The 26,026-nt window shown below is 39.6% G+C and overlaps 1 protein-coding gene across 5 annotated transcripts in view; it reads left to right on the plus strand.

The window, feature by feature from the left end:
* The window catches only part of POSTN (periostin), an 85,500-nt gene that overhangs the window by 31,853 nt on the left and 27,621 nt on the right, over positions 1–26,026 (plus strand). For all 5 annotated transcript variants that reach the window (XM_077298187.1, XM_077298191.1, XM_077298189.1 and 2 more), the window contains exons 3-11: positions 3,306–3,370; positions 9,016–9,173; positions 9,271–9,435; positions 12,599–12,745; positions 13,124–13,265; positions 13,730–13,942; positions 14,839–14,973; positions 20,866–21,014; positions 24,834–24,970. In XM_077298187.1, coding sequence (XP_077154302.1) covers positions 3,306–3,370; positions 9,016–9,173; positions 9,271–9,435; positions 12,599–12,745; positions 13,124–13,265; positions 13,730–13,942; positions 14,839–14,973; positions 20,866–21,014; positions 24,834–24,970 — 1,311 coding nt within the window. The remainder of the gene's footprint in view (positions 1–3,305; positions 3,371–9,015; positions 9,174–9,270; positions 9,436–12,598; positions 12,746–13,123; positions 13,266–13,729; positions 13,943–14,838; positions 14,974–20,865; positions 21,015–24,833; positions 24,971–26,026) is intronic.

Consider the following 26,026-nt stretch of genomic DNA (forward strand, 5'->3'; position numbering starts at 1 on the left):
AGCCAAATATTAAAAAAAGATATAAATCTGGTTTTGCTGCAATCGCACTGGTACAAAAAATAAAGTAATCTAATAACTTAAACAGCATGAGGAATGGCTTAAAATAAATAGAAAAATTCTTAACCAGCGGTGTCTGTCTTTTTAAGCGTGCATAAAAGTGCGGTAGGCCACATTTTTGTGCACCTCTGAATAAAAAGGACACAGCTGAACAGAGGCTAGACGGAGTCCAGAGTAATTTTGCTGCCTCATTATAGTGATTAGATCCATTGGGAGTTTCACCTGAATCACGTCACTCGGAGATTTAGATGGAAACCCCAATCTAAGTGCTCAGCGCAGAGCGCCGGATAAATGTGATCCCAAACGTTATGTAAAATGTTACCAATAAAAGCGTCAACTCAATCCACAAAAAAAGCAAGTCCTCAGTAAGGTCCGTCATCTGTTAACGTAAGTATAGGGAGCTTCCACTATACTGGTAGCACAAAGGCTCTGGAGATACGAAATGGCTCATCCTAAAATAAATCTAGCGAATTCTGTACTCCCAAATCTAAATGTTCCCATCCCTTCTGAACTCCAGTGTGCCTATACCACATTTTATGGCTAGATGATTGGCATTTCTGGAGAAATGAGAGATGGTTTAATTTATGGATGCAAGTTTCCAAAAGCACTAGTTGGACATAATGTACTAGACACTACAATGTAGGGGCACTGCAATTGCAGCTTTTCAATTTTTATTCAGCAACATTTACTGCTGCTTGTTTCTGGAAATCACTCATGGACTCAAAATTATCACTATACCTGTAGATAAATTTCCAGAAAGGTGACATTTACAAAATGCGGTCACTTTAGGGTTTTTTCTGCTCTTCTAGAATTTAAGGGCTCTCATATATACTACATATGCAGCATTGGCTTGCTGAGGATAAATTGCACAGCAAATTGTACAGTTCATTTTCTACTATTATCCCGTTTGAAAATTAAAAACTTGGAGCCAAAGCAACATTTTGGTAGAAAATTTTCCATTACTCAGCCCAATGTTATACAATTCTGTGAATCGCTTGAGGCTTAAAAATGCTCACTACGCCCCTGAATGAATTCCTCAAGAGGTGTAGTTTCTAAAATGGGGTCGCTTGTAGAGGTATCTGCTATTTTGACATGTCAGGGCTCTTCATATGTGACACGGTATATGCAATCTATTCCAGCTCTATTCCAGTGCTCGATAATTCAATTGGTGCTTCTTCACTTCCGATCCCTGCTTTGTGCCCAAACAGTAGTTTTACACCACACATACTGTACTCAGGAGAAATTGCACAACAAATTGTATTGTCCATTTTCTTCTGTTAACCTTGTGAATATGAAAAATTTGAGGTTAAAGCATTATTTTTGCAGAAAAAATATATTTTTTTCATTTTCATGGCTCAACATTATAAAATTCTGTGGAGCCCTTGTGGGTTTGAGGTACTTACCAAACCTCTAGATAAGTTCCTTGAGGGGTGTAGTTTCCAAAATGGGGTCACCTGCGGAGGTGTCCACTGTTTAGGCATATCAGTGGCTTTGCAAATGCAACATGGCATCCATTGTCTATTCTAGTCAATTTTGCACTCCAAAAGACAATTTTTCGCTCCTTCCCTTCTGAGCCCTGCCACACACCCAAACAGTAGTTTTTCACCACATATGGGGTATCGAAGTACTCACGAGAAATCACATTTTCTCCTGTTATCTTTGTAAAAAATGCAAAACTTGGGGGTGAAGCAACATTTTTCACTTAAAAAAATGTAACCCTGAAAATTTTTTTTTCAAAGTGTGTTTGAAAACGGTGAAATTGCTAAACTTAATCCTGAAACAAAACAAGCAATTATGTTTAAAAAATGACGATTATGTAAAGTAGACATGTGATAAATATTATTTATTAACTATTTTGTGCGATATAGCTGTCTGGTTTAAAGGCACAAAAAATAAAAGTTTGAAAATATGGAAATTTTAAATTTTTGCACCAAAATTCCATTATTTTCACAAATATACACAAAAAATATTGACTTATATTTATGACTACCATAAAGTACAATATTTATACATACAAAAAACTGTCTCAGAATCACAGGTATATGTTGAAGCGTTCCAGAGACAATAGTCAGAATTGGCCTGGTCAGAAAGGGGAAAAAAGGCTTGGGAGGGTTAAAACACCACTCCAGACTTTTTTTTATTCATTTCACTCCTGGAGTGGTATCACAAATGGACATTCCATGCCTTTAGTAGAATATTTACCAGCTGCCGTCTTCTTCTGTTGCCTGTGCATCTCTGGTCCTGTTCTGCTAGTTGTAACTAGCTGGATCTCTTCAGTGTTTGCTGGGCAGACCAGAAGTCACTTTTGAGTTTCAGCCAGAACGGGACTCTCATGTACAGTGACGAGCAAAATGGTAATAATGTTTTGACTCTCGGGCTCCATATCTCACCATCCACTGCTGCTTTGAACGTGAACCATCATTTTGTAGACAATGTTCTTGGATATTTCATAAATAAATTTGTCTTGAAACTATTTAGCATACGATTAGTTATGCAGATTCTTGCAATGTCACTGCATTGTTACTGTTTTGCTCCTAAAAGTATAAATTCTAGTTTTTATTATTTTATTGTCAAAAGTTCAAAACTTCAAAACTTTGTAACTGTACCTACATTGAGAACTTCTGACCATTAGTTCTGGCTTATGGTCAGTCAGGAGCTACGGTCACAAGGTGGCGGAATGGGACCAGAGCGGTGCTGGGAAGAGCAGAAGACAGCAGCTAGTAAATATTTTATCAAGAGCAGAGAACAAACATTAGTAATACCTCTCCAATGTTGAAATTACAAAGTAAAACATCTGAATGGGGCGTTAAGCTTCAATTATATCTGACAGGAATTGCCTGAATAAGACGCTATGTGCACATAGCTATACATAGTCTAATGTAAACTGTATAGAGACGAATGGTCATGAATATGAACACAAATTGTTTTCATTTTCTCACTGACAGTTTCCCCTTTGTAAGGGAGAAACCCTAATCACAATTATTGTTTAGATCATATACAAAATGTGATCAAGTGATGAACAAGTTCATCAGATGATTGCTACCATGATTCCACTGGCAAATAATCAAAAACTCATTCAGCCATTACATAGTGCATAGATCGACTTTTTGAGCCATTCTTCTACTGGAATTTAAGCACCTACATGAAATAGGATGATAAACTATATATTAAAATGCAATTTAATTGTAAATTATGCTCCAATTTTATGTTTGCGGGACCTTTATTTATACACTTACTCTTCTGAACAGCACGGTCCTCTATGAATGCTGCCCTGGATACATGAAAATGAATGGTCAACAAGGATGTCCTGCAGGTACAGTATGATGATTATTAAGGGTTCTTATACTTTCCATTGGATCATCTGACTGTTAATCTCGCTTTTCATTTATTGCTAGAAACATTTCTAAACTTGTTTCAATACCTAACTAGTTCCGTAGCACTGAAGTCATAATCTCGGAGGTCATGAAGATCTTATAGTTAACATTCCATGGTGACTCAGTCTTTCCACTATAGATACATGCCGACAGAATTACCAAATCATTTCTTGTAAAAATCCAACAAATAGTAATTTATGGATGATTAGTGTGCACCTTTCCACTTTTTCTTTCCTATGTATACGTTGCCAGAAATCATCTCTAAAGGCAAAACAATTTGCCCTTTACTTGAAGGCGCGCTCCTATCAAAATTTGTATCCTCTTAATATTTTGCAGTCATCATATTTTATAGCACTGCGTACTTACAATTGCTCATTTTGCCCATAATTATTCTCTTTTCCATTAGGTCTATGACATCACATGATTATAAGCAGACTAGCAATTATGAACAATCATTTTGAGACAGATAGTTGGGTCAAAGCATTTAAGATAACTTATTCTTCTATTTCTCGTGGTCTTCTACATGAAGCATATTTTAAATTACCAACACAAAGTCTTTCCAACATAACCAAGATTTTGCTGGAGGGAATGTGGCCATCATGGCCATTTATATCACATTTTTGGGGAATGTACTGTAATAAGATCTCTATGGATTGAAATATCTGAGTTACTTTAAAGAATCACCAAACTTACTGTTAATCTTACACCACATATTGCATTGTTATCTCTTGGTATTCAAGATATTGCTTTTCAATTTAGACTTAAATATTCATAGTTTATTGGTTACTAAATTACTGACTGCTTCAAGGTGGAAACAGAAAGATATTCCCAAAATTTCAGATATTATAGAGAAAATTTCTACATATAGATTTTTACGCATAGAGCTTTTCAACTATTGGTTGATTTAAGAGAGAACAAATTTATAATGTAAACCAAGAGAGGCAGCTTTTGGTATAGCGTTTTCCTCCATGCCCTTAGCTGGAGATATATATATATATATATATATATATATATATATATATATATATATATATATATATATATATATATATATATATATATATATATATATATACTGTATATATATATATATATATATATACTGTATATATATATATATACTGTATTTATATATATATATATATATACAGTACAGACCAAAAGCTTGGACACACCTTCTCATTTAAAGATTTTTCTGTATTTTCATGACTATGAAAATTGTACATTCACACTGAAGGCATCAAAACTATGAATTAACACATGTGGAATTATATACTTAACAAAAAAGTGTGAAACAACTGAAATTATGTCTTATATTCTAGATTATTCAAAGTAGCCACATTTTGCTTTGATGACTGCTTTGCACACTCTTGGCATTCTCTTGATGAGCTTCAAGTGGTAGTCACCGGGAATGGTTTTCACTTCACAGGTGTGCTCTATCAGGTTTAATAAGTAGGATTTCTTGCCTTATAAATGGGGTTGGGACCATCAGTTGTGTTGTGCAGAAGTCTGGTGGATACACAGCTGATAGTCCTACTGAATAGACTGTTAGAATTTGTATTATGGCAAGAAAAAAGCAGCTAAGTAAAGAAAAATGAGTGGCAATCATTACTTTAAGAAATGTAGGTCAGTCAGTCTGAAAAATTGGGAAAACTTTGAAAGTGTCCCCAAATGCAGTGGCAAAAACCATCAAGCGCTACAAAGAAACTGGCTCACATGAGGACCGCCCCAGAAAAGGAAGACCAAGAGTCACCTCTGCTTCTGAGGATGTTTATCCGAGTCACCAGCCTCAGAAATCACAGGTTAACAGCAGCTCATATTAGAGACCAGGTCAATGCCACACAGAGTTCTAGCAGCAGACACATCTCTACAACAACTGTTAAGAGGAGACTTTGTGCAGCAGGTCTTCATGGTAAAATAGCTGCTAGGAAATCACTGCTAAGGACAGCCAACAAGCAGAAGAGACTTGTTTGGGCTAAAGAACACAAGGAATGGACATTAGACCAGTGGAAATCTGTGCTTTGGTCTGATGAGTCCAAATTTGAGATCTTTGTTTCCAACCACTGTGTCTTTGTGCGATGCAGAAAAGGTGAACGGATGGACTCTACATGCCTGGTTCCCACTGTGAAGCATGGAGGAGGAGGTGTGATGGTGTGGGGTGCTTTGCTGGTGACATTGTGGGGGATTTATTCAAAATTGAAGGCATACTGAACCAGCATAGCTACCACAGCATCTTGCAGTGGCATGCTATCCCATCCGGTTTGCGTTTAGTTGGACCATCATTTATTTGTCAACAGGACAATGACACCAAACACACCACCAGGCTGTGTAAGGGCTATTTGACCAAGAATGAGAGTGATGGGGTGCTACGCCAGATGACCTGGCCTCCACAGTCACCAGACCTGAACCCAATCGAGATGGTTTGGAGTAAGCTGGACCGTAGTGTGTAGGCAAAAGGGCCAACAAGTGCTAAGCTTTTCTGGGAACTCCTTCAAGATTGTTGGCAGACCATTCCTGGTGACTACCTCTTGAAGCTCATCAAGAGAATGCCAAGTGTGTGCAAAAAGTCATCAAAGCAAAAGGTGGCTACTTTGAAGAACCTAGAATATAAGACATATTTTCAGTTGTTTCACACTTTTTTGTTAACTATATAATTCCACATGTGTTAATTCATAGTTTTGATGCCTTCAGTGTGAATGTACAATTTTCATAGTCATGAAAATACAGAAAAATCTTTAAATGAGGTGTGTCCAAACTTTTTGTCTGTACATATAGTAAACAAAAGGGCAACAGCACAAAAAGATGTAAAAAAGAGGACTTTAATTTAATGCCCTGTGGGGTGGCAACATTTCGGATAAAACAAATCCTTTCTCAAGCATTTTGCTTGTTTTATCCGAAACTTGGCCATGCCACAGGGCATTAAAGTCCTCTTTTTTACATCTTTTTGTGCTGTTTCCCTTTTTGTTTACTGTCTGAAAGGCCATTGGAATGCTGGTCAGGGAAGCGTGCACGTTTTAAGGTATTTTTTCTGGTGCTGTTCCTCTTTTTCTACCTATATATACAGTGGGGCAAAAAAGTATTTAGTCAGTCAGCAATAGTGCAAGTTCCACCACTTAAAAAGATGAGAGGCGTCTGTAATTTACATCATAGGTAGACCTCAACTATGGGAGACAAACTGAGAAAAAAAAATCCAGAAAATCCCATTGTCTGTTTTTTTATCATTTTATTTGCATTTTATGGTGGAAAATAAGTATTTGGTCAGAAACAAACAATCAAGATTTCTGGCTCTCACAGACCTGTAACTTCTTCTTTAAGAGTCTCCTCTTTCCTCCACTCATTACCTGTAGTAATGGCACCTGTTTAAACTTGCTATCAGTATAAAAAGACACCTGTGCACACCCTCAAACAGTCTGACTCCAAACTCCACTATGGTGAAGACCAAAGAGCTGTCAAAGGACACCAGAAACAAAATTGTAGCCCTGCACCAGGCTGGGAAGACTGAATCTGCAATAGCCAACCAGCTTGGAGTGAAGAAATCAACAGTGGGAGCAATAATTAGAAAATGGAAGACATATAAGACCACTGATAATCTCCCTCGATTTGGGGCTCCACGCAAAATCCCACCCCGTGGGGTCAGAATGATCACAAGAACGGTGAGCAAAAATCCCAGAACCACGTGGGGGGACCTAGTGAATGAACTGCAGAGAGCTGGGACCAATGTAACAAGGCCTACCATAAGTAACACACTACGCCACCATGGATTCAGATCCTGCAGTGCCAGACGTGTCCCACTGCTTAAGCCAGTACATGTCCGGGCCCGTCTGAAGTTTGCTAGAGAGCATTTGGATGATCCAGAGGAGTTTTGGGAGAATGTCCTATGGTCTGATGAAACCAAACTGGAACTGTTTGGTAGAAACACAACTTGTCGTGTTTGGAGGAAAAAGAATACTGAGTTGCATCCATCAAACACCATACCTACTGTAAAGCATGGTGGTGGAAACATCATGCTTTGGGGCTGTTTCTCTGCAAAGGGGCCAGGACGACTGATCCGGGTACATGAAAGAATGAATGGGGCCATGTATCGTGAGATTTTGAGTGCAAACCTCCTTCCATCAGCAAGGGCATTGAAGATGAAACGTGGCTGGGTCTTTCAACATGACAATGATCCAAAGCACACCGCCAGGGCAACGAAGGAGTGGCTTCGTAAGAAGCATTTCAAGGTCCTGGAGTGGTCTAGCCAGTCTCCAGATCTCAACCCTATAGAAAACCTTTGGAGGGAGTTGAAAGTCCGTGTTGCCAAGCGAAAAGCCAAAAACATCACTGCTCTAGAGGAGATCTGCATGGAGGAATGGGCCAACATACCAACAACAGTGTGTGGCAACCTTGTGAAGACTTACAGAAAACGTTTGACCTCTGTCATTGCCAACAAAGGATATATTACAAAGTATTGAGATGAAATTTTGTTTCTGACCAAATACTTATTTTCCACCATAAAATGCAAATAAAATGATAAAAAAACAGACAATGTGATTTTCTGGATTTTTTTGTCTCAGTTTGTCTCCCATAGCTGAGGTCTACCTATGATGTAAATTACAGACGCCTCTCATCTTTTTAAGTGGTGGAACTTGCACTATTGCTGACTGACTAAATACTTTTTTGCCCCACTGTATATACACATACATGTTGATTGACCTAAAACAGGGCAAGACAAGCAAAGTTTCATCATCCTCAACAATCTCAATTCTTAAAGTCTGAGAATTCAGTATAGCGGCTGGACAAAAGATCCCTAATGATACATGCAGTACTTCATTTTCTGTTCGAAATTAGATTTTCCCTTCATGAGTCAGAACTTTATTTCTACCTCCCTGAAACTCCCTGTCGGGGAGGAAAGAGCAGCTGGGTCAGGAGTTGAAAGGGGGATGACTCATGCATTGAAAAGAGACTTCCTGTTTATACATAGAGAATAGAGAAGAATTCACTGGGTAGAAAGGCAAAATGAGCAATTGTAAGTACACAGTGCTATATAATATGACTATTGCAATCAATTAAGAGACTAAAAACGTTAATGGGAGTGCTTCTTTAACAAACGTTCCACTAGTGAAAATCTCTGATAAAAACTTGAAGAGATAAAATGTATTAAAATTGTATCATTTTTTATGATTTTTAATGCACCTTTATGCATATTCAATCATTTGTTCTTAACTTAATCAAGTTGTTAAGTGATATGTGTTTTAAGTGTCACTTCTGACCTCTTTATAAGGGATGAGGTGGTTCCTTTTCTTTTATGCCTGAGGAAGACGTAGGTTCTACTCCAAAATGCGTTTCAATAAATTGGAAATTTTTTATACTTACCATCTGGATTAACCTTTGTCAGCATCAGTGCCCAGGATCCACCGCACTCCTCTTTCATTAACTTGATAATGAAAACTGACACATTGACCAAACACAAAAGAAACTTGGATCCAAACACTGATGAACAACCATCTGCATTTTTACTTACGAGAAAGTTCACGGTGTGAATGAGGCTTTACCGATAGATTTCTAATTACAAGTTTTTTATTTGTTTTACTTTTTTCAAAATCAGTTGCTCCTATTGACAATGTGTATGGCACTCTTGGAATTGTGGGAGCCACATCAACACAAGACTACTCTGATCGTTCAGACCTGAGGAAGGAGATTGAAGGAGTTGGTTCATTTACCTTCTTTGCACCAAGTAACGATGCATGGGACTTGCTGGATCCTGTAAGTACATTCATTGGTTCCAATAATAACTTTAAAAACCATAACAATGACAACAAAATACAATTTTTGAACAAATATTTTGGGATTTTTATTTTAGGAAATTCGCTCATCACTGCTGAGCAATGTGAATATTGAATTGCTGAATGCTCTGCACTACCACATGCTTGATAAGAGAATGCTGACCAAAGATCTTAGAAATGGATTGACTCTTACCTCCATGTTCAACGATCAGCCTCTTCTGATAAATCACTATACTAACGGGGTAAGCGTAACATCATCGTTCATTAATAATTTGGTTATAATATCAAATATAAATTCTGTGATCTTTAAATTCTTACATCTTAAAAGAATGTAATGAAAAGCTGTTTATGTAAGGCTGGTTTCACACTTGCGTTTTTGTCTGCAGCGTTTTTTGCACAAAAAACGCATGCGTTTTTTCCCCCTATATTTAACATTGAAAACGCATGCGTTTTTTTGTTTGCGTTTGGTCGCGTTTTCAAACGCATGCGTTTTTTTTCTGCATGCGTTCATTTTCAAAAATGCAACCTGTAGTATTTTTTTGCGCGTTTTTTTTGCCGCGAAAAAACGCATGCGTTTTTTCGCGGCAAAAAAATGCATTGCTGTCTATGTAAACGCATGCGTTTTTAAGCACATGCGTTTGTTTGCGTTAAAAACGCATGCGTTTTTATAGAAAAAACCCAGAAAACAGACTGAAAAGCCACCCACCACCATCAAGGTGATAAAAGGGATCCAAACCCTAACCCTAACTCTACCCCTAACCTCACCCCTAACCGTTTAATGAACATTTTCTGACAGTCATAGTGCCACGTATTTAAGTGCCACGTATTTAAGTGCCACGTACCACGTATTTCAGTGCCACGTATTTCAGTGCCACGTACCACGTATTTCAGTGCCACGTATTTCAGTGCCACGTACCACGTATTTCAGTGCCACGTACCACGTATTTCAGTGCCACGTATTTCAGTGCCACGTACCACGTATTTCAGTGCCACGTATTTCAGTGCCACGTATTTCAGTGCCACGTACCACGTATTTCAGTGCCACATATTTCAGTGCCACGTACCACGTATTTCAGTGCCACGTACTTCAGTGCCACGTATTTCAGTGCCACGTATTTCAGTTACGTTTAGGGGTTAGGGGTAGGGTTAGGGTTACGGTGACCAGGGCATTCTTCTAATAAAAAGCTACCCCTAACCCTAACCCTAGTTAATTCTACTATTAGTGGATTTTCTAGTTGATTTTTTCATTGGGAAAAAAAAAACGCATGCGTCTAAAAAACGCGGCGTTTTGCCGCGATTACATGCGTTTTTTCACACATGCGTTTTTTTTAAAAACGCATGCAGATAAAAACGCAAGTGTGAAACCAGCCTTAAATGTATTTTTTACAAAATTTTAGCAAGTTTTTTATTTTTTTTATTTTACATGTTACACTCTCTATTAAAAAAAATAAATAAAATCTTATCATTTTCACGCTGGCCAATGTGGCTTTTGTAGGCTCATACTTCCTGTTCTTTCAGGAAATCCACAAGTACATTAGCAGCAAAAGACAGACTCAGACCCTATTTTTTTGTGGATTGTGTGTTATCTACAGTATATAAGGTGTTGCCTGTTATTGTATTACCGTGAGTCTTCTGAAATGTGATCTGTTAAGAACAGGAAGTATAAATCTATAAAAGCCCCATGTGACATTGCACTCGCAATCTATTCCAGCCAAAATTGTGCTTTAGACTTTAATTGATGCTCTTACCTTTCTGAGCCTTGCCTTGTGAATAATTAGCAGGGTTTTTTTTACCACATATGGGTTATCGGCATACTCAGGAGAAATTGCACAACAAAACTTACTAACCATTTTCTCCTGTTGCTCTTGTGAAAATGTACAATGTGGGTCTCAAACAACATTTTTGTGGGAAAAAAAATAATTTTTTCATTTTTTTTCCACATTGTTTTTTAATTCCTGTGAAGCACCGGAAAGGTTAATAAACATCTTAAATGTGGTTTTGAGGTTTTTAAAAAGGTGTCACTTTTTGGTATTTTCTATCATATAAACCCCTCAAAGTCACTCCAAATGTAATGTGGTCCCTAAAAAAAATGTTGTTTATATAATTTGTTGGTAAAATGTGAAATTGCTGATCAAATCTTAACATATCTAAATTCCTAACAAGAAAATGACGCTTCAGAAATGGCGCTCTTAAAAAGTAGATGTGGTAAATGTTCTTCATTAACTATTTTGTGTGGTATTTTCGCAAAAGTTATATTTTCACAAATGAACTTAAAAAAAAAATCAACCTAAATTTATTACTACTAAAGTACAATGTGTCATGAAAAAAAACAATCTCAGAATTACTGGGGTACCTCATAAAATGGCACTGGTCAGAGTTGTAAAATTTGTCCTGGTCAGGAAGGTGAAAGCAGGCTTGAGGGTTAAGGAAGTTTGTTGTTATATATATTCATATATATATTCTATTTTTTAAACTTGTAAATATTAAATTTTTATAGAATATGGAATATTAAAATATATATATTTTTTCATATTCTATCCACTGAAAAAAAAAATATTTTAGATTGGCTACTAGAGTAATCACAATAGGTTCATGTTTCCTTTTTTTCTGTAGCTCACGTGTCAACTTTACTGTTTAGACTGGAAAAGGTTTGTTAAGGCCCCTTAACATCAGCTAAACCCATCATTATCAACAGGCTTCCCCATCAATCTAATGTGTATGGGGGTCCCTGACTCTCTTCTGACATATGATGCAGGAAAAGATAAGGATCCGGTTTGTCCGATTTTGGGACTACCGATCCTTTTACTCTCTAAGCTAAGCCGTCTGAGATGTCTGGCAGCGTCTGTCTTTCAAAGAACACAGAAGCGCTTGGCAGAGCGAGCACTCCTGTATATGGGAAAGTTGGCTGAGATAGCTGCTCCTGGCTGGATTATTGGCTGAGCCATCCCTTGGCCGACAGTTATCTAAGCTATGCTTCTTACCCCATGTGCAGGGCATTGCAGTAGGTTGGGTATCCATGATTACAACCACTAATAACTGTCACTATATGAGTGATCATAACTATGGATACCTAAGCTACTGCAATGCCCTGCACATGGTGCAAGTGACATAGCTAACCCAAAGAACTATACTAGATTTCTAATTGGAGATATTTGCAAATATTATTATTAATACACCTACTACATATTGGGATAAGATCCCGGAGATAGGAATACCCAATTAATAAAAAGGACAACATTTTAAAAAAATAACAATTCATAAGCTTCAACACTGTTACAAATAAATAGCCAACCTCAAATATAGTACATGAAAAAATCCTTCTGATGTCATTGTCCTATATTAGTAGTTTTGAAGATTTCTGTGCTTTTCCAGTCTGTAACCTCTGTCTTCTTTCTTTTATTGAAGATCGTTACAGTAAATTGTGCTAGAGTTATCCATGGAAACCAGATTGCCACCAACGGTGTGGTTCATGTGATTGATCGCGTTGTGACAGCTGTGGGAAACACCATTGAGGACTTTGTTGATTCTGAAGATGATTTGTCATCTCTTAGGGTAGGTTTCCTAAAGTAAATATAGTAAGCGCGATGCTCAAGTATCCCTGGGGCTACATCATTCGCTTAGAATATTTTGTAACGTCAAGTTTGTAGACTTTTACATGTTTGTTTAGTAAGGTTGTACCTGGTTCACCGTAAATTCATCAGCTCTTCTTGGAACATTAAAGTGTTTAAAATTCACCTTCTCAAAGAAAGAAGTGTAAAGTAAATGTATAGAGAAAGAAAGCATGAACTTGTAGGTCTTGTAAGTAAACTGGTTGACACTTATACATGTTTCATTCCCGTTATTCCAATTTTGGTGGGTGTTTTTCCATGAAGACAAGGGTGCCAACCATTATGCGTAGAATATTAAAATACCATTTATTCACTTTCTCAGGCAGCTGCTATTGCTTCAAATGTATTGGAAAAGCTTGGAAAATCTGGACATTATACTCTATTTGCTCCAACTGATGAAGCTTTTGAGAAGCTTCCAAAAAATGTTCTTGAGAGAATTATGTCTGACAAAAAGGCTGCTGAGGGTAAGTTTAATACAGAACAGATGAGATAGCAAGGTCAAGGGTAAGCTCTGGGAAACCTCAGCAGATGCCAAGGACCTTTGGACATGTGGGCAAGGGCATTGAGATCATCAAAAACTACTACACTTGTCAAGCCAATAATGAAGAAGACATTTGACCCAATATTCCTCTGTTACCCAATGGCCACCATATAAATTGCACTCTTATATCCAATCTTATAATCCAATCTGGATTGTGAATTTCTTCGAAATATAACTTTTTTCTCATAAGCAATTTCAGAATTATGGTAATCCTGTGTAAATTATATTACATATTGTTATATTTCTCATGTACAGCACCATGGAATTAATGGCGCTATATAAATAAATAATAATATTTATACTAGAAACTGAAATGGTGAACATTATCAATAAATGATTGTGACGAAATAAGTTAGTTATCAATAATTCTTTATATACATTTTGCAGCTTTGGTTAACTTCCACATCTTGGACACTGTCCAGTGTTCCGAGGCCATAATGGGTGGAGGAGTTTTCGATACCCTGGAAGGAAGCCCTCTTCAGATTGGATGTGATGGTGACAGCTTGACTGTGAACGGCAAGAAGCTTGTAAACAGGAAGGATATCGTCACAACCAATGGCGTAATTCACTTGATTGACGAGGTTCTTATCCCTGATTCTGGTAAGTATCATGATTTTAATGTAAAATAAACATACTGCAGGAGAAAATACTGCAACACGGTTTGGTTAAATTCAACTATAAAACATTAATCAGTTTATTGCCATTAGTACATATGACAATGTTTGAAGGGAACCTGTCATGTGAAAAAATGCTATGACAATACAGATATGGGGTTAATCTGCAGGTTAATAGCGTCCTGAATCAGTGCAGCCACCGCACTAAAAGCCCAGCTACTGGGAGGAAATAAACTTTGAACCTTCAGGGAACCTTGGACTTTGAGTCATAAAGGCGCAGCTTCAGTTACCGCTCAGTACAGTGAGCGGCGGATGAGACCGTGCCTCGGCACTGACTGACAGCCGGCTGTAGAGTGCATCAGTGAGTGATGACTGAAGCCGCACCGACTATGCCTCTATGACTGAAATCCTGAGGCTACCTGGAGGAATAAAGTTAGTTTTCTCCCAGTATTTCGGCATTGAGTCAGGCAGCCACATGGCTTCAGAATGCTATATACCTGTAGATTAACCCCATATCTGCAGGTTAGTAGCATTTTTTCACTTGAAAGGTTCCCTTTAAGGCCTTTTGCATGCAGGAACGCCATGTAGAAGGACCCTGTAGGACAGTTTCATATAGTAACACCATAGTGTGCCTACAATACAAAATAAGAAGCATTGCTTCTAGGGGGGAATGAGACTGCTATATGAAATGTGTAAGAACGTGCAACAATTTTAGTCTTATCACAAAACTCGTATAAATATTACAAAATAAATCTGAGGCATCTGAAGGTGCAGAATGGGGTAATAAACCTCGGATATTCACTCTATTTAAAGAAATTTAACACAGTTATCATAAATAAATGAAACTTATATTTCTCAATCATTTTGTATTAATAATTTTAGCAAAGCAAGTCCTGGAACTCGCAGGAAGCCAACAGACCACTTTCACTGATCTCATGGCACAAATGGGACTGGCAGCCTCATTGAGACCTGAGGCAGAATATACTCTCCTGGCTCCTTTAAATGACGCTTTCTCCGGTAAGTATAATATAACCTTTATTCACAAAAGTAATAATGTAATACAGAATGTCGAATAAACTAATGTTCTCTGAGGAATTCACTGTTATAAAACTGATAGGAAAGTTAATTGTTATTATTATTGAATTCAAAGGAATTCAAGAACAGGATAAAAAAATGACTATTTGAGGGAAAACAAATTTTTCCTCTCAGGTGATGGCTTGATAGATATTACTTGCATCATCACAAGGGTTCAACGTCCAGGATCAGAGTTTTCTCTAATGTCAATCTTTGCTTCTGTCGGTTGCTTTACGGCTGCCTTACTTTGGGTGCCATGCAGGCACAACCAATTTGTCTGAATAATAAAAGCTACAAAAATTGTATGCCACTGCAAATTAACTTCTGGATCTCAGCACTATACATTTATAATATATATAAAAAAATATAGAATTTTTACCTATTGTCCCTACTTACTTTATAATTTTTACCAATGTCCCTACTAAAGTTAAGTCATATTATTCAAATTTCAGCATTTTCTGTATCTTAAAGGGAATCTGTCACCCCAAAATTTGCCTATAAGCTGCGGCCAGCGGCATCAGGGGCTTATCTACAGCATTCTGTAATGCTGTAGATAAGCCCCCAATGTAAACTGCAAGATAAAAAAAATGAGTCAGATTATACTCACCCAGGGGCGGTCCCGGTTCAGTTCGGGTCCGATGGGTGTCGAGGTCCGGGTCTGGCACCTCCCATCTTCATACGATGACGTCCTCTTCTTGTCTTCACGCTTCAGCTCCGGCGCAGGCGTACTTTGTCTGCCATGTTGAGGTCCGAGCAAAGTACTGCAGTGCACAGGCGTCGGGAAAGGTCAGAGAGGCCCAGGACCTGCGCACTGCAATACTTTGCTCTGCCCTCAACAGGGCAGACAAAGTACGCCTGCTCAGCAGCTGTGGCAGGAAGAAAAGAGGACGTCATCGTATGAAGATGGGAGGCGCCGGACCCGGACCGCGACACCCATCGGACCGGACCGAACCGGGACTGCCCCTGGATGAGTATAATATAACGTGTTTTTCTTATCTTGCAGGTGACATCGGGGGCTTATCTACAGCATTACAGAATGCTGTAGATAAGCCCCTGATGCCAGAGGCCTTAGCTTATAGGCGAACATTCATAATATTCACCTGTCCTCGTTCCACACGCCGGGCGTCGCTCCATCTTCCCGGCGTCTCTCCTCACTGACTGTGCAGGTCAGAGGGCGCGATGACGCATATAGTGTGCGCGCCGCCCTCTGCCTGATCAGTCAGTGCAGAGAGACGCCGGGACGGGACGCTGAGGAGCTGCAAGCAAGAGAGGTGAGTATGTGTTTTGTTTTTTTTATTGCAGCAGCATTGTATATATGGCACAGATTAATGTGGAGCATCTATGGGGCAACGGTGCAGAGCATTGTATATATGGCACAGATTAATGTGGAGTATCTATGGGGCAACGGTGCAGAGCATTGTATATATGGCACAGATTAATGTGGAGCATCTATGGGGCAACGGTGCAGAGCATTGTATATATGGCACAGATTAATGTGGAGCATCTATGGGGCAATGGTGCAGAGCATTGTATATATGGCACAGATTTATGTGGAGCATCTATGGGGCAATGGTGCAGAGCATTGTATATATGGTACAGCTTTCTATGGAGCATCTATGGGGCCATAATGAACTGTGCAGAGCATTATATATGGCACAGCTTTATGTGGAGCATCTATGAGGCCATAATGAACGGTATGGAGCATCTATTTTTAATTTTGAAATTCACTGGTACCTGCTGCATTTTCCACCCTAGGCTTATACTCGAGTCAATAAGTTTTCCCAGTTTTTTGTGGCAAAATTAGGGGGGTCGGCTTATACTCGGGTCGGCTTATACTCGAGTATATACGGTATTTATAAACACTCTAACTTTTACTATTGATGCTGCATAGGCAGCATCTATAGTAAAAAGTTGGTCACACTTGTCAAACACTATGTTTGACAATTGTGACCAACCTGTCAGTCAGTTTTCCAAGCGATGCTACAGATCGCTTGGAAAACTTTAGCATTCTGCAAGCTAATTTCGCTTGCAAAATGCTAAAAAAACGCGAAAAAAACGGGGAAAAAAACGCAAAAAAAAAATGCGGATTTCTTGCAGAAAATTTCCGGTTTTCTTCAGGAAATTTCTGCAAGAAATCCTGACGTGTGCACATACCCTAAGCCTCAACTTGCCTGAGATAAGGAATTCTTCTTCCACTTAATCCTTGTTTACTTCAGAACATGCTATCCGAGTATGATCTCCCTTCTTTGCACACATAACCCTTTTCAATGCAGGTCTGCTAACATTAGAAGCATAGGTCCTTCTCTTAGTTGCACTTTTTCCTGTCTGCCTAACAACAGAAACAGAGTTTATTTTGCCATGCAGCTACTCCCACCATGGGCTGTCTCCAATAGTTAGCCCTGTCCACTAGGGTTGAGCGAAACGGATCGGACAGATTCAAAAATCGCTGACTTTTGGCAAAGTCGGGTTTCATGAAACCCGACCCGATCTTAGTGTGGGATTGGCCATGAGGTCGCCGATCTGCGTGCAAAAGTCGCGTTTCATATGACGCTTTCAGCACCATTTTTCAGCCAATGAAGGAGGATGCAGAGTGTGGACATAGGTCTCGGTCCCCACCATCTTAGAGAAGGGCATGACAGTGATTGGCTTGCTTTCTGCGGCGTCACAGGGGCTATAAAGGGGTGTGCACGCCGACCGCCATCTTACTTCAGCCGATCTTAGCTTAGGGAGAGGTTGCTGCACCTTCATCAGAAGAAGGGATATAGTTAGGGAAGATTAACCCCCAAACTGCTTGTGCTGTAGCGATTTCCAATGTCCAACACCACCTTTTTTTTGCAGGGACAGTGGAGGCTATATTTTTGTGCATCAGCTCTGTAGCTTATAAGGCTCCCTGATAGCTGCATCGCTGTTTGCACGCTGCTGTGCAACCAACTGCTTTTTTAAAAGCAAAAATCCTGTTGCTCCTTTCTGCACAGTTATCTTGTTTATTTGTCCACACTTTTGTGTGCAGCAGTCCTTTTTATTGATGCCATACTTGTCCTGAGATCATTTTAGGGAGATTGAAATTGTACTACAGTCCTTGTATTTTTTCATATATCTTCCAGCCACTTTCTGCCACTTACATTGTGTTGTTTTATACACTGGGCCTGAGTTTTGGTTCAGTCTCCCCTCAAAAAAAGTGAGATTCAAATTCTCACAAAGTGGATATACTTCAGTCCTGCTAGTTTGTCGTATATTAGCCAGCCACTTTCTGCCACTTACATTGTGTTGTTTTATGCACAGGACCTGAGTTTTGGTTCAGTCTCCCCAAAAAAAGGGAGATTTAAATTCTCAACAAGTTTATATACACCTTATACTTTGTTTTACAGTACCATATAATGGTTGTTATTTTGGTTAGATTTTCCAAAAAATGAGGAAGTCTGGTGAAAGAGCCCATGGGCGGTGGTTGCCAGCTGGTACTGATGGTGGTGGTGGTGGTGGTGCATCTGGTGGTAGTTGCAAAAGCACAATAGCACCTAAGGCTGGAGGTTTTGAGCCAGCGTCATCGTCTGGCTACACAAGGCCTTGAAGGCTCTCTTATCTGGGAGTAGGAAAACCGCTTTTAAAGCCGGAGCAGCAGGAAAAAGTTTTGATTTTCCTTGCTGACTCAGCCTCTAGCTCTTTCGCCTCCTCTTCAGAAAGTTCCAAATATAAAAGCAGCGAGTCGTCAGTGGATGCTCCCGGTCAGGAACAAGATGTTTCCTTGTGTCCTTCACCCAAACCAAAAGTGAAGGATGCGTCAGGTGACACTACAGGTTGCTCCATGGAGCTCTTTACACATACCGTGCCTGGGTTAGAAAGGGAAATTGTTAACTGCTCATTACAAGATGAATCGGACATGGAGTACACTGATGCACAGCCACAGCTAGATTATTATGCTGTTCCATTGACTCAGATCACTACATTGCCCTCGCAGAGTACTGAGCTCAGAATCACAGCACTTGCAAAGTTGAAATACTTACCTCTCCCTGCTCCACCGCCGTGACATATTCCGCGCTTCCTGGGCCCATGAAAATCTTGAGCCAGCCCTACCCCCCCACAACTTTAGCCAAATGACCCCCCGTTTTCAATGCCTAACTATTATTATAAAGTAAATTAGAATTGACAAGCTTGAGTAATAAGAATTGATGTTTTTGGCATGCATTAAAATGGGCACTGTAGGTGTTTTCCTGTCCTCCACTCACTGCCGACTTTGATTCCCCATTGACTTGCATTGGGTTTCGTGTTTCAGTCGGCCCCCTACTTTACGCAATAATCGGCCCATTTCACCTGACCCGACTTTTGACAAAGTCGGGTTTTGCGAAACCCGACTCGATGTGAAAAAAGTAAGTCGCTCAACTCTACTGCCCACTGGTTAGCTAAGCGCTGCAGGCCACAAAATAGATGAAACAACATTTATAACAGCCCAATGCATTATATAACCATCATATCTTCAAGGGGGTGTACACAGCTTCTCCACTCTTTTCCATTTGTACTGAGTTACCACCTGTTGTTTTGTGATTTAGGTTGCATATTTGGTAATTTTTTAGATGAAAATTAAGCAGTTTTCTAAAGTTTTGTAAACCCTGTTTAAAAGTGAGGATTTTGTGGGGCATTCCTAAGGGGACCTAAGTGTGCAGAAAACGTCTGAAGGTTCATAGGTGGATCACAGGCCTTAACTTCAGACAGTTCTGCATATCAAATCTAACAATATTTCTCTAAGTTCTCTCCACTCCCTGTCCTGAGAGCCTTGAGGACTGTAAGGCCATGTGCAAACGTTCAGGATTTTTCGCGTTTTTTTCGCTATAAAAACGTGAAAAAACGCTAACATATATGCCTCCTATTATTTACAGTGTATTCCGCATTTTTTGTGCAAATGTTGCGATTTTTTTCCGCGAAAAAATCACATCGCGGAAAAAAAAGCAACATGTTCATTAAAAATGCAGATTGCGGGGATTCCGCACACCTAGGAGTGCATTGATCTGCTTACTTCCCTCACGGGGCTGTGAACACCATGCGGGAAGTAAGCAGATTATGTGCGGTTGGTACCCAGGGTGGAGGAGAGGAGACTCTCCTCCACGGACTGGGCACCATAGAATTGGTCAAAAAAACTGAATTAAAATAAAAAATAGTCCTATACTCACCCTCTGATGGCCCCCGAAGTGTTCCCGCCTCTCCGGTGCATGCTCTCTCTTCGGTTCCTATAGATGGTGTGGTTCAGGACCTGTGATAACGTCACTGTCTTGTGATTGGTCGCGACCGCTCATGTGACTCACGCGACCAATCACAAGCCGCGACGTCATCACAGGTCCTGAACCACACCGGCATCTATAGGAACGGACGCTGCTGAGGAGATCGTCTGGGTGAGTATAACCATTTTTTTATTTTTTTGTATTATTTTAAACATTCTATCTTTTACTATTGATGCTGCATAAGCAGCATCTATAGTAACAAATTGGTCACACTTGTCAAACAGTATGTTTGACAAGTGTGACCAACTTGTCAGTCAGTTTTCCAAGCGATGCTACAGATCGCTTGGAAAACTTTAGCATTCTGCAAGCTAATTACGCTTGCAGAATGCTAAAAAAACGGAAAAAAATGCGGATTTCTTGCAGAAAATTTCCGGTTTTCTTCAGGAAATTTCTGCAAGAAATCCGGATGTGTGCACATACCCTAAGGCTTTAAACAAGGTCATTATATAGTGAGAGATTAGATGAATTCTGTTGAGTTGCGTCTTTTGTTAGATTTCTGACAAGTCACAGAAGGTATAACTTTGAATTATTATTTTTCCAATGACGCATGCTTCTATTATTGCAGATGAAACACTGAGAATGGATCAACGTCTTCTCAAGCTGATTTTGCAGAATCACATTATCAAGCAAAAATTTGTCCTTAATGGTCTTTACAATGGACAGACACTCGAAACTCTTGGTGGACAGATTCTCAGAGTGTTTGTATACCGCACTGTAAGTATTTCCTATTATTACTTTCAATTTAAACGGTATATTGTATATTGATGCACATCCATGAGATTGGCCAGCCAAAAGGGACCTATACCATTCATTCAGAATATGCCCAGACAAAGCAATCGTTCTAGATGACATTAAAGGAAGTCTGACAACACAATGACTGTTCAATCCAACCATGGCACCTTGTAAGGAACACATTCAGCCAAATCCATTGGTTTGCCAGAAATTTTTCTTTATTTAAGCAAGCTAATGAAATGCTTTGCTTGGTGCAGCATTGGTGTGGCCAATAATTTCAGTGCACCTTCCAATCTACTTGCTTTTCATCTATTTCTGCCCTCCACTGAGTTCACATCTAGTCCGCTGTCAATGAAGGAAGAGGGGGTCAGAAATAGATATAAAACATGTAGGTGTAAAGGGTCACTGAACTACTCAGCCATGCCCAAGGTGCACTGAGCACCTCATTAGGATATCTGAACAAAAAAAAACAATTTCTGGCAAATTCAGCAATTGATTTGGAAATACAAGTATGATTTTTATTATGGCTAATCTCTTTACAATGTGCAGCGCTTGGTTTGAACAGTCATTTGATACTGACAGACTCCTTTCAAAGGGTTATTCAGCTAAATAATATCTAGTGAAATGTACTCACAGGTCACATTTTAGATGTAAAGCACATTAGTAAGTTCAATTATCATACTGATTTATGCACATTTAAAGAGTTTAACTATGAGAGCAAGATACTGAAGACTGCGTTCAGTTATCTTCTGTAGTCCCATAGAAAATGATGGGTGCAGTGGATCACATGTTCAACCTCTACATCATTAGTACAAGGCTCTGCAGAACCTCATCCTTGGGATTGATGGGAGTCCCAGTGGTCAAACTTCCCTATAGGCCTGTGCTCATAGCAGCAAGTAAAAACAATGAGCAGAGGCGTAACCTTAGCGGGTTTAGATCTTACAGTCGGAACCCTACTCAGTACCTAAGGGAGAAGGATAAATGATATGCGACATTTGCAGAATTAACTCGTACAGATTTCATGTTTCGGTCCTAAGAGCTACAATGTGCAGTAAACCACTGGCAGCAAGCCCAGTTTTTAAGTTTTTTTAATTAGTTTTCAGTGATTATGTTTATAAAATCCATTGCACTATTTCAGGCCCAAAATGTTAATATAATGTATTTCCTGCCAATTAACATAGTTGCAAACTTTTTCATGATGAAACATAACCAGTTTAAAGTAATACTATATGTTAGGCTATAAAGTTTTGTGAAACAGAAAATTTTGGCAGTTGCACAGGGCAGGAGACAGGTAAGCTATGCCAGATATGCAAACAAACATGCTTCTTATTCAGTTGTACAACATTATTTATTCTACATATCTGTCTGCTCCATCTATGTCATAACTGATGCTTTCTCTCACATCTACTGCCCTTCTGCAAAGTTTCTCCACTTTAGTCCCTCTCTCCTCCTCTCTCCCATGTACAACGCTCATGCTCTACTGACATTATCCTAGACCACCTTCCACTAATATATATAACTCTTTTTCTTCTTTTTTTAACCTCCTCCTTTGGCCTCTCACAGCTTACTAATTCTCCTACACATGAAGACTGGAATATTCAGGACATGGTCTTCTCCCGCCTCTGCTCAGTGTACAACTTTACTAACTTAACTCTCCCGCTTTCTGACTATAATATTCTTTTATTCTCTGTCAAAAACTTTCTATATGCCCATGAAAACCCCACTTACCACATGTACAGAAATCTACATGCCATCAATGCCAAACAATTATGAACAATCTACAGACATCTTGAGCTCCGATCTAGTTCCTCTTCTGTCACATTACAATAATACACTGCTGAAAGACTCAACACAGCCTATGGCAACCTTGGCACATGCTGCAAACATGTTTTCTCCAGAGCTGCCCAAGGTGTGCCGAGCGCCAGTGGAGAAAATCATTTTCGGCAGAAGACTTGACACACTGTAAGTTCATGCTCAAAACTGTGACTCTGCTCTCCATCTGGCCGAACAACTCTACCTCAACACCCTCATCACATCACTAGCAGATAATCCAAAACGACTCTTCAAAACTTTCCATTCCAAACTGAGCTCTTAAGTACAGGCCTCCATCACCAACCTCAGCGCTGATGATCTGGCCACTTACTTCCTACAAAAAACCAAACATATGTGTGAGGACATTTTTACACAATCCCCCCGAGCCTGGATTCCCCACCCTCTCGTGCCTCAAGCTCACTTTCCACCTTCGAGCCTGTCATAGAAGAAGAAGTTACCATGCTCATAGCTTCTTCTTGCCCTACTATCTGCACCAGTGACCCTATTCCCTAACATTTCCTCCAGTCTTTGTCCCAAGTTTTCAGTGCCCACCTAACTAAAATATTTAACCTCTCTCTTTCCTGCAATATATTTCCTTCTTAATTCAAACATAGTGTCATTACCCTTTCCTTAAAAAAATCTCTGCACCAGAACTGCACTGTTAACTACAGACCTGTCTCTAATTTTCTCTTCAGCTCTAAACTCCTGGAATGTTTGGTCAACTCTTGACTAATCCACTATCAGATAATTATCTTCTTGACCTTTGCAATCCGATTTCCACTCCTTACACTCTGAAACTGACTGACTGCTCCTTCACAGTATCTTCTGCCAGCTCTTCTTCCTCTAATCTTCCTATTACTATTGGGGTTTCTCAAGGCTCAGTCTTAGGCCCTCTCCTCTTCGCTCTATATACTGCACCTATTGGAAAAGCTGATGTACTTCAGATTTGGATTCCAGTACCATCTCTATGCTGATGACACCAAATTGCAAACCTTCTTCTGACATCACTTCTACCTTAATACAAACTACCATGGATTATCTCCCCACTGTCTCTAACATCATGTCCTCCCTCTATCTGAAACTGAATCTCTCCAAAATTAAACTCCTTGTGTTTCCTCCCTCTACTAACTTACTTGTACATAATATTGAAATTACCTTGGGTGGGTCAACCATAACTCCCAAGAAACTCTTATTCATTCTCATCTGATCTACTGCAACTCCACAATAATTGGCCTCTAACCAAACTTTCTCCTCTCAAATCCATCCTGAATGGGGCAACCAGGGTCAGATTTCTGTCCAGCCACTGCAGTGATGCCTCTACCCTGTGTCAGTCATTGCACTGTTTGCCCATTCACTACAGAATACAATACAAACTCTTTTCTCTCAGCCACAAAGCTCTCCACAGTTCTGCATCACCCTACATCTCCTCCCTAGTCTCAGTCCACCACCCTACTCATGCTCTCATTTCTGAAACTGATCAAAGACTAACTTCCTCCGTAATCTGAACTTCGCATCTCCAGTTTTCTGGAATGCACTACGATGAACGAACGATGCAACTAATACCTAGCCCCCACATATTTAAGTGTGCTTTAAATACCTTACACAATTTACTATCCTAACCCTTTCCTATCCCTGCTTTCAAACTTTTCCTCAGGATCTGGTCTCTCTATTCTTCAGTCTCTACATCATCAATGGATATAATAGCACTTGGTGATTGCACTTAGATAGATACTGGCTGATGACTGGTTCATGAAGCTATATATCATATCATAAGACCTATTTAGTATAATGATGGCTGCAGTGGCTGCAGTATACTTATTGTGACCCCCACCTATTTCCTTAGAACTTGCAAGCTTGCGAGCAGGACCTTCACTCCTGAAACTGTTGAATTATGTGTTACTTTGTGATGCTTTTATTGTCTCTTCATGTCCCCGCGCAAGTGTAAATATGCTGGCACTCTATAAATAAAATCATTATTATTATTCTTAGGCTGTTTGCATTGAAAATTCCTGCATGCTTCGTGGAAGCAAAGAGGGAAGAAATGGTGCCATTCACACATTCCGGGAGATAATCAAACCCGCTGAGAAGTCATTCTTTGATATCCTCAGGCTTGATAAACGTTTCAGGTAAATATATTTATATATTTCAAGATATGTGAAGCCTGTACTTTATAATAGTATTCTCTTTGCTCATCTCGCTTCCATTATTAAATCCTGCACCTTAACTTCCATCTTTGCAAGCTTATATAAATGGCATAGATTTCATTCATCTTGCCAGGTTTGTTCCCTGATGCTGTAAGGTCATCTCATTTGCTCAAAGAATTTTTGATCCTTGTTGGAGTGCAAGTTTGTTTATCTGTTAAAAATGAGTGAACCTGAACCATGGAGAGAGAGAGAGAGAGAAAGAAATTTTACAGCTCCAAAATTTGGGTCCCCATTGATTTCAATGTGGTTCTGGTTCTGGTTGAAGTTTGTGGACTAGTTCTGATACTCAAACCAAACTTTTGAGTAAATTTTGGTCGGGTACCAGAACTCGATCTTCACTGGGTCCGCTCATCCATATTGTTTGTCTCTGAGTTTTATTGTTTCCTGCTGTCTAAAGCTAGTTGACTGTAAGCAAGTTAAATTAGTGGTTGATCTACGCACAAACTTCTCTATATATTTAGACCTACAGCACAATAAACGCTCTCACAAATCACTTAACCATGTACTCAATGTCTCTATTCCTAGTTGCAGGAGATATTTCCTCAAAAACAATCCCTTCTTCTATTAGGGCCAGTGAACTAACTCTCCTACATTCATGACTTTTACCTATCAAACTCCCTTAACCTTCTGGCTGTTACCTATTTCTGGATCCAGCAGTCAGACACCACTCCCGCTGTTGCTCTGTCATATGGTGGTCTACAATTTTCTCATTCCCCCAGTCCTAAGAGTAGGCAAGTTCGAGGTGTTGGACGGCTCCTTTCAATAAACTGTACTTTTCAGATCCTACCCCAAGTAGTACCCTCACTTTTCTTACCTTCTTTTGAAGTCTACACTGTCAGACTTTTCTGGCCCTTCTACCGGCGAGATGGTGGTTGTGCATCGCCCTCTGGGCCCCTCCAGTCATTTCTTCGATCACTTTTGCCACCTGGCTTCCACACTTTCTATCCTGTGACATCCCTACTCTCAGCACTTATGCAG

The sequence above is a fragment of the Ranitomeya variabilis genome, chromosome 3, assembly GCF_051348905.1.
Source record: "Ranitomeya variabilis isolate aRanVar5 chromosome 3, aRanVar5.hap1, whole genome shotgun sequence".
Lineage (NCBI taxonomy): Eukaryota > Metazoa > Chordata > Amphibia > Anura > Dendrobatidae > Ranitomeya > Ranitomeya variabilis.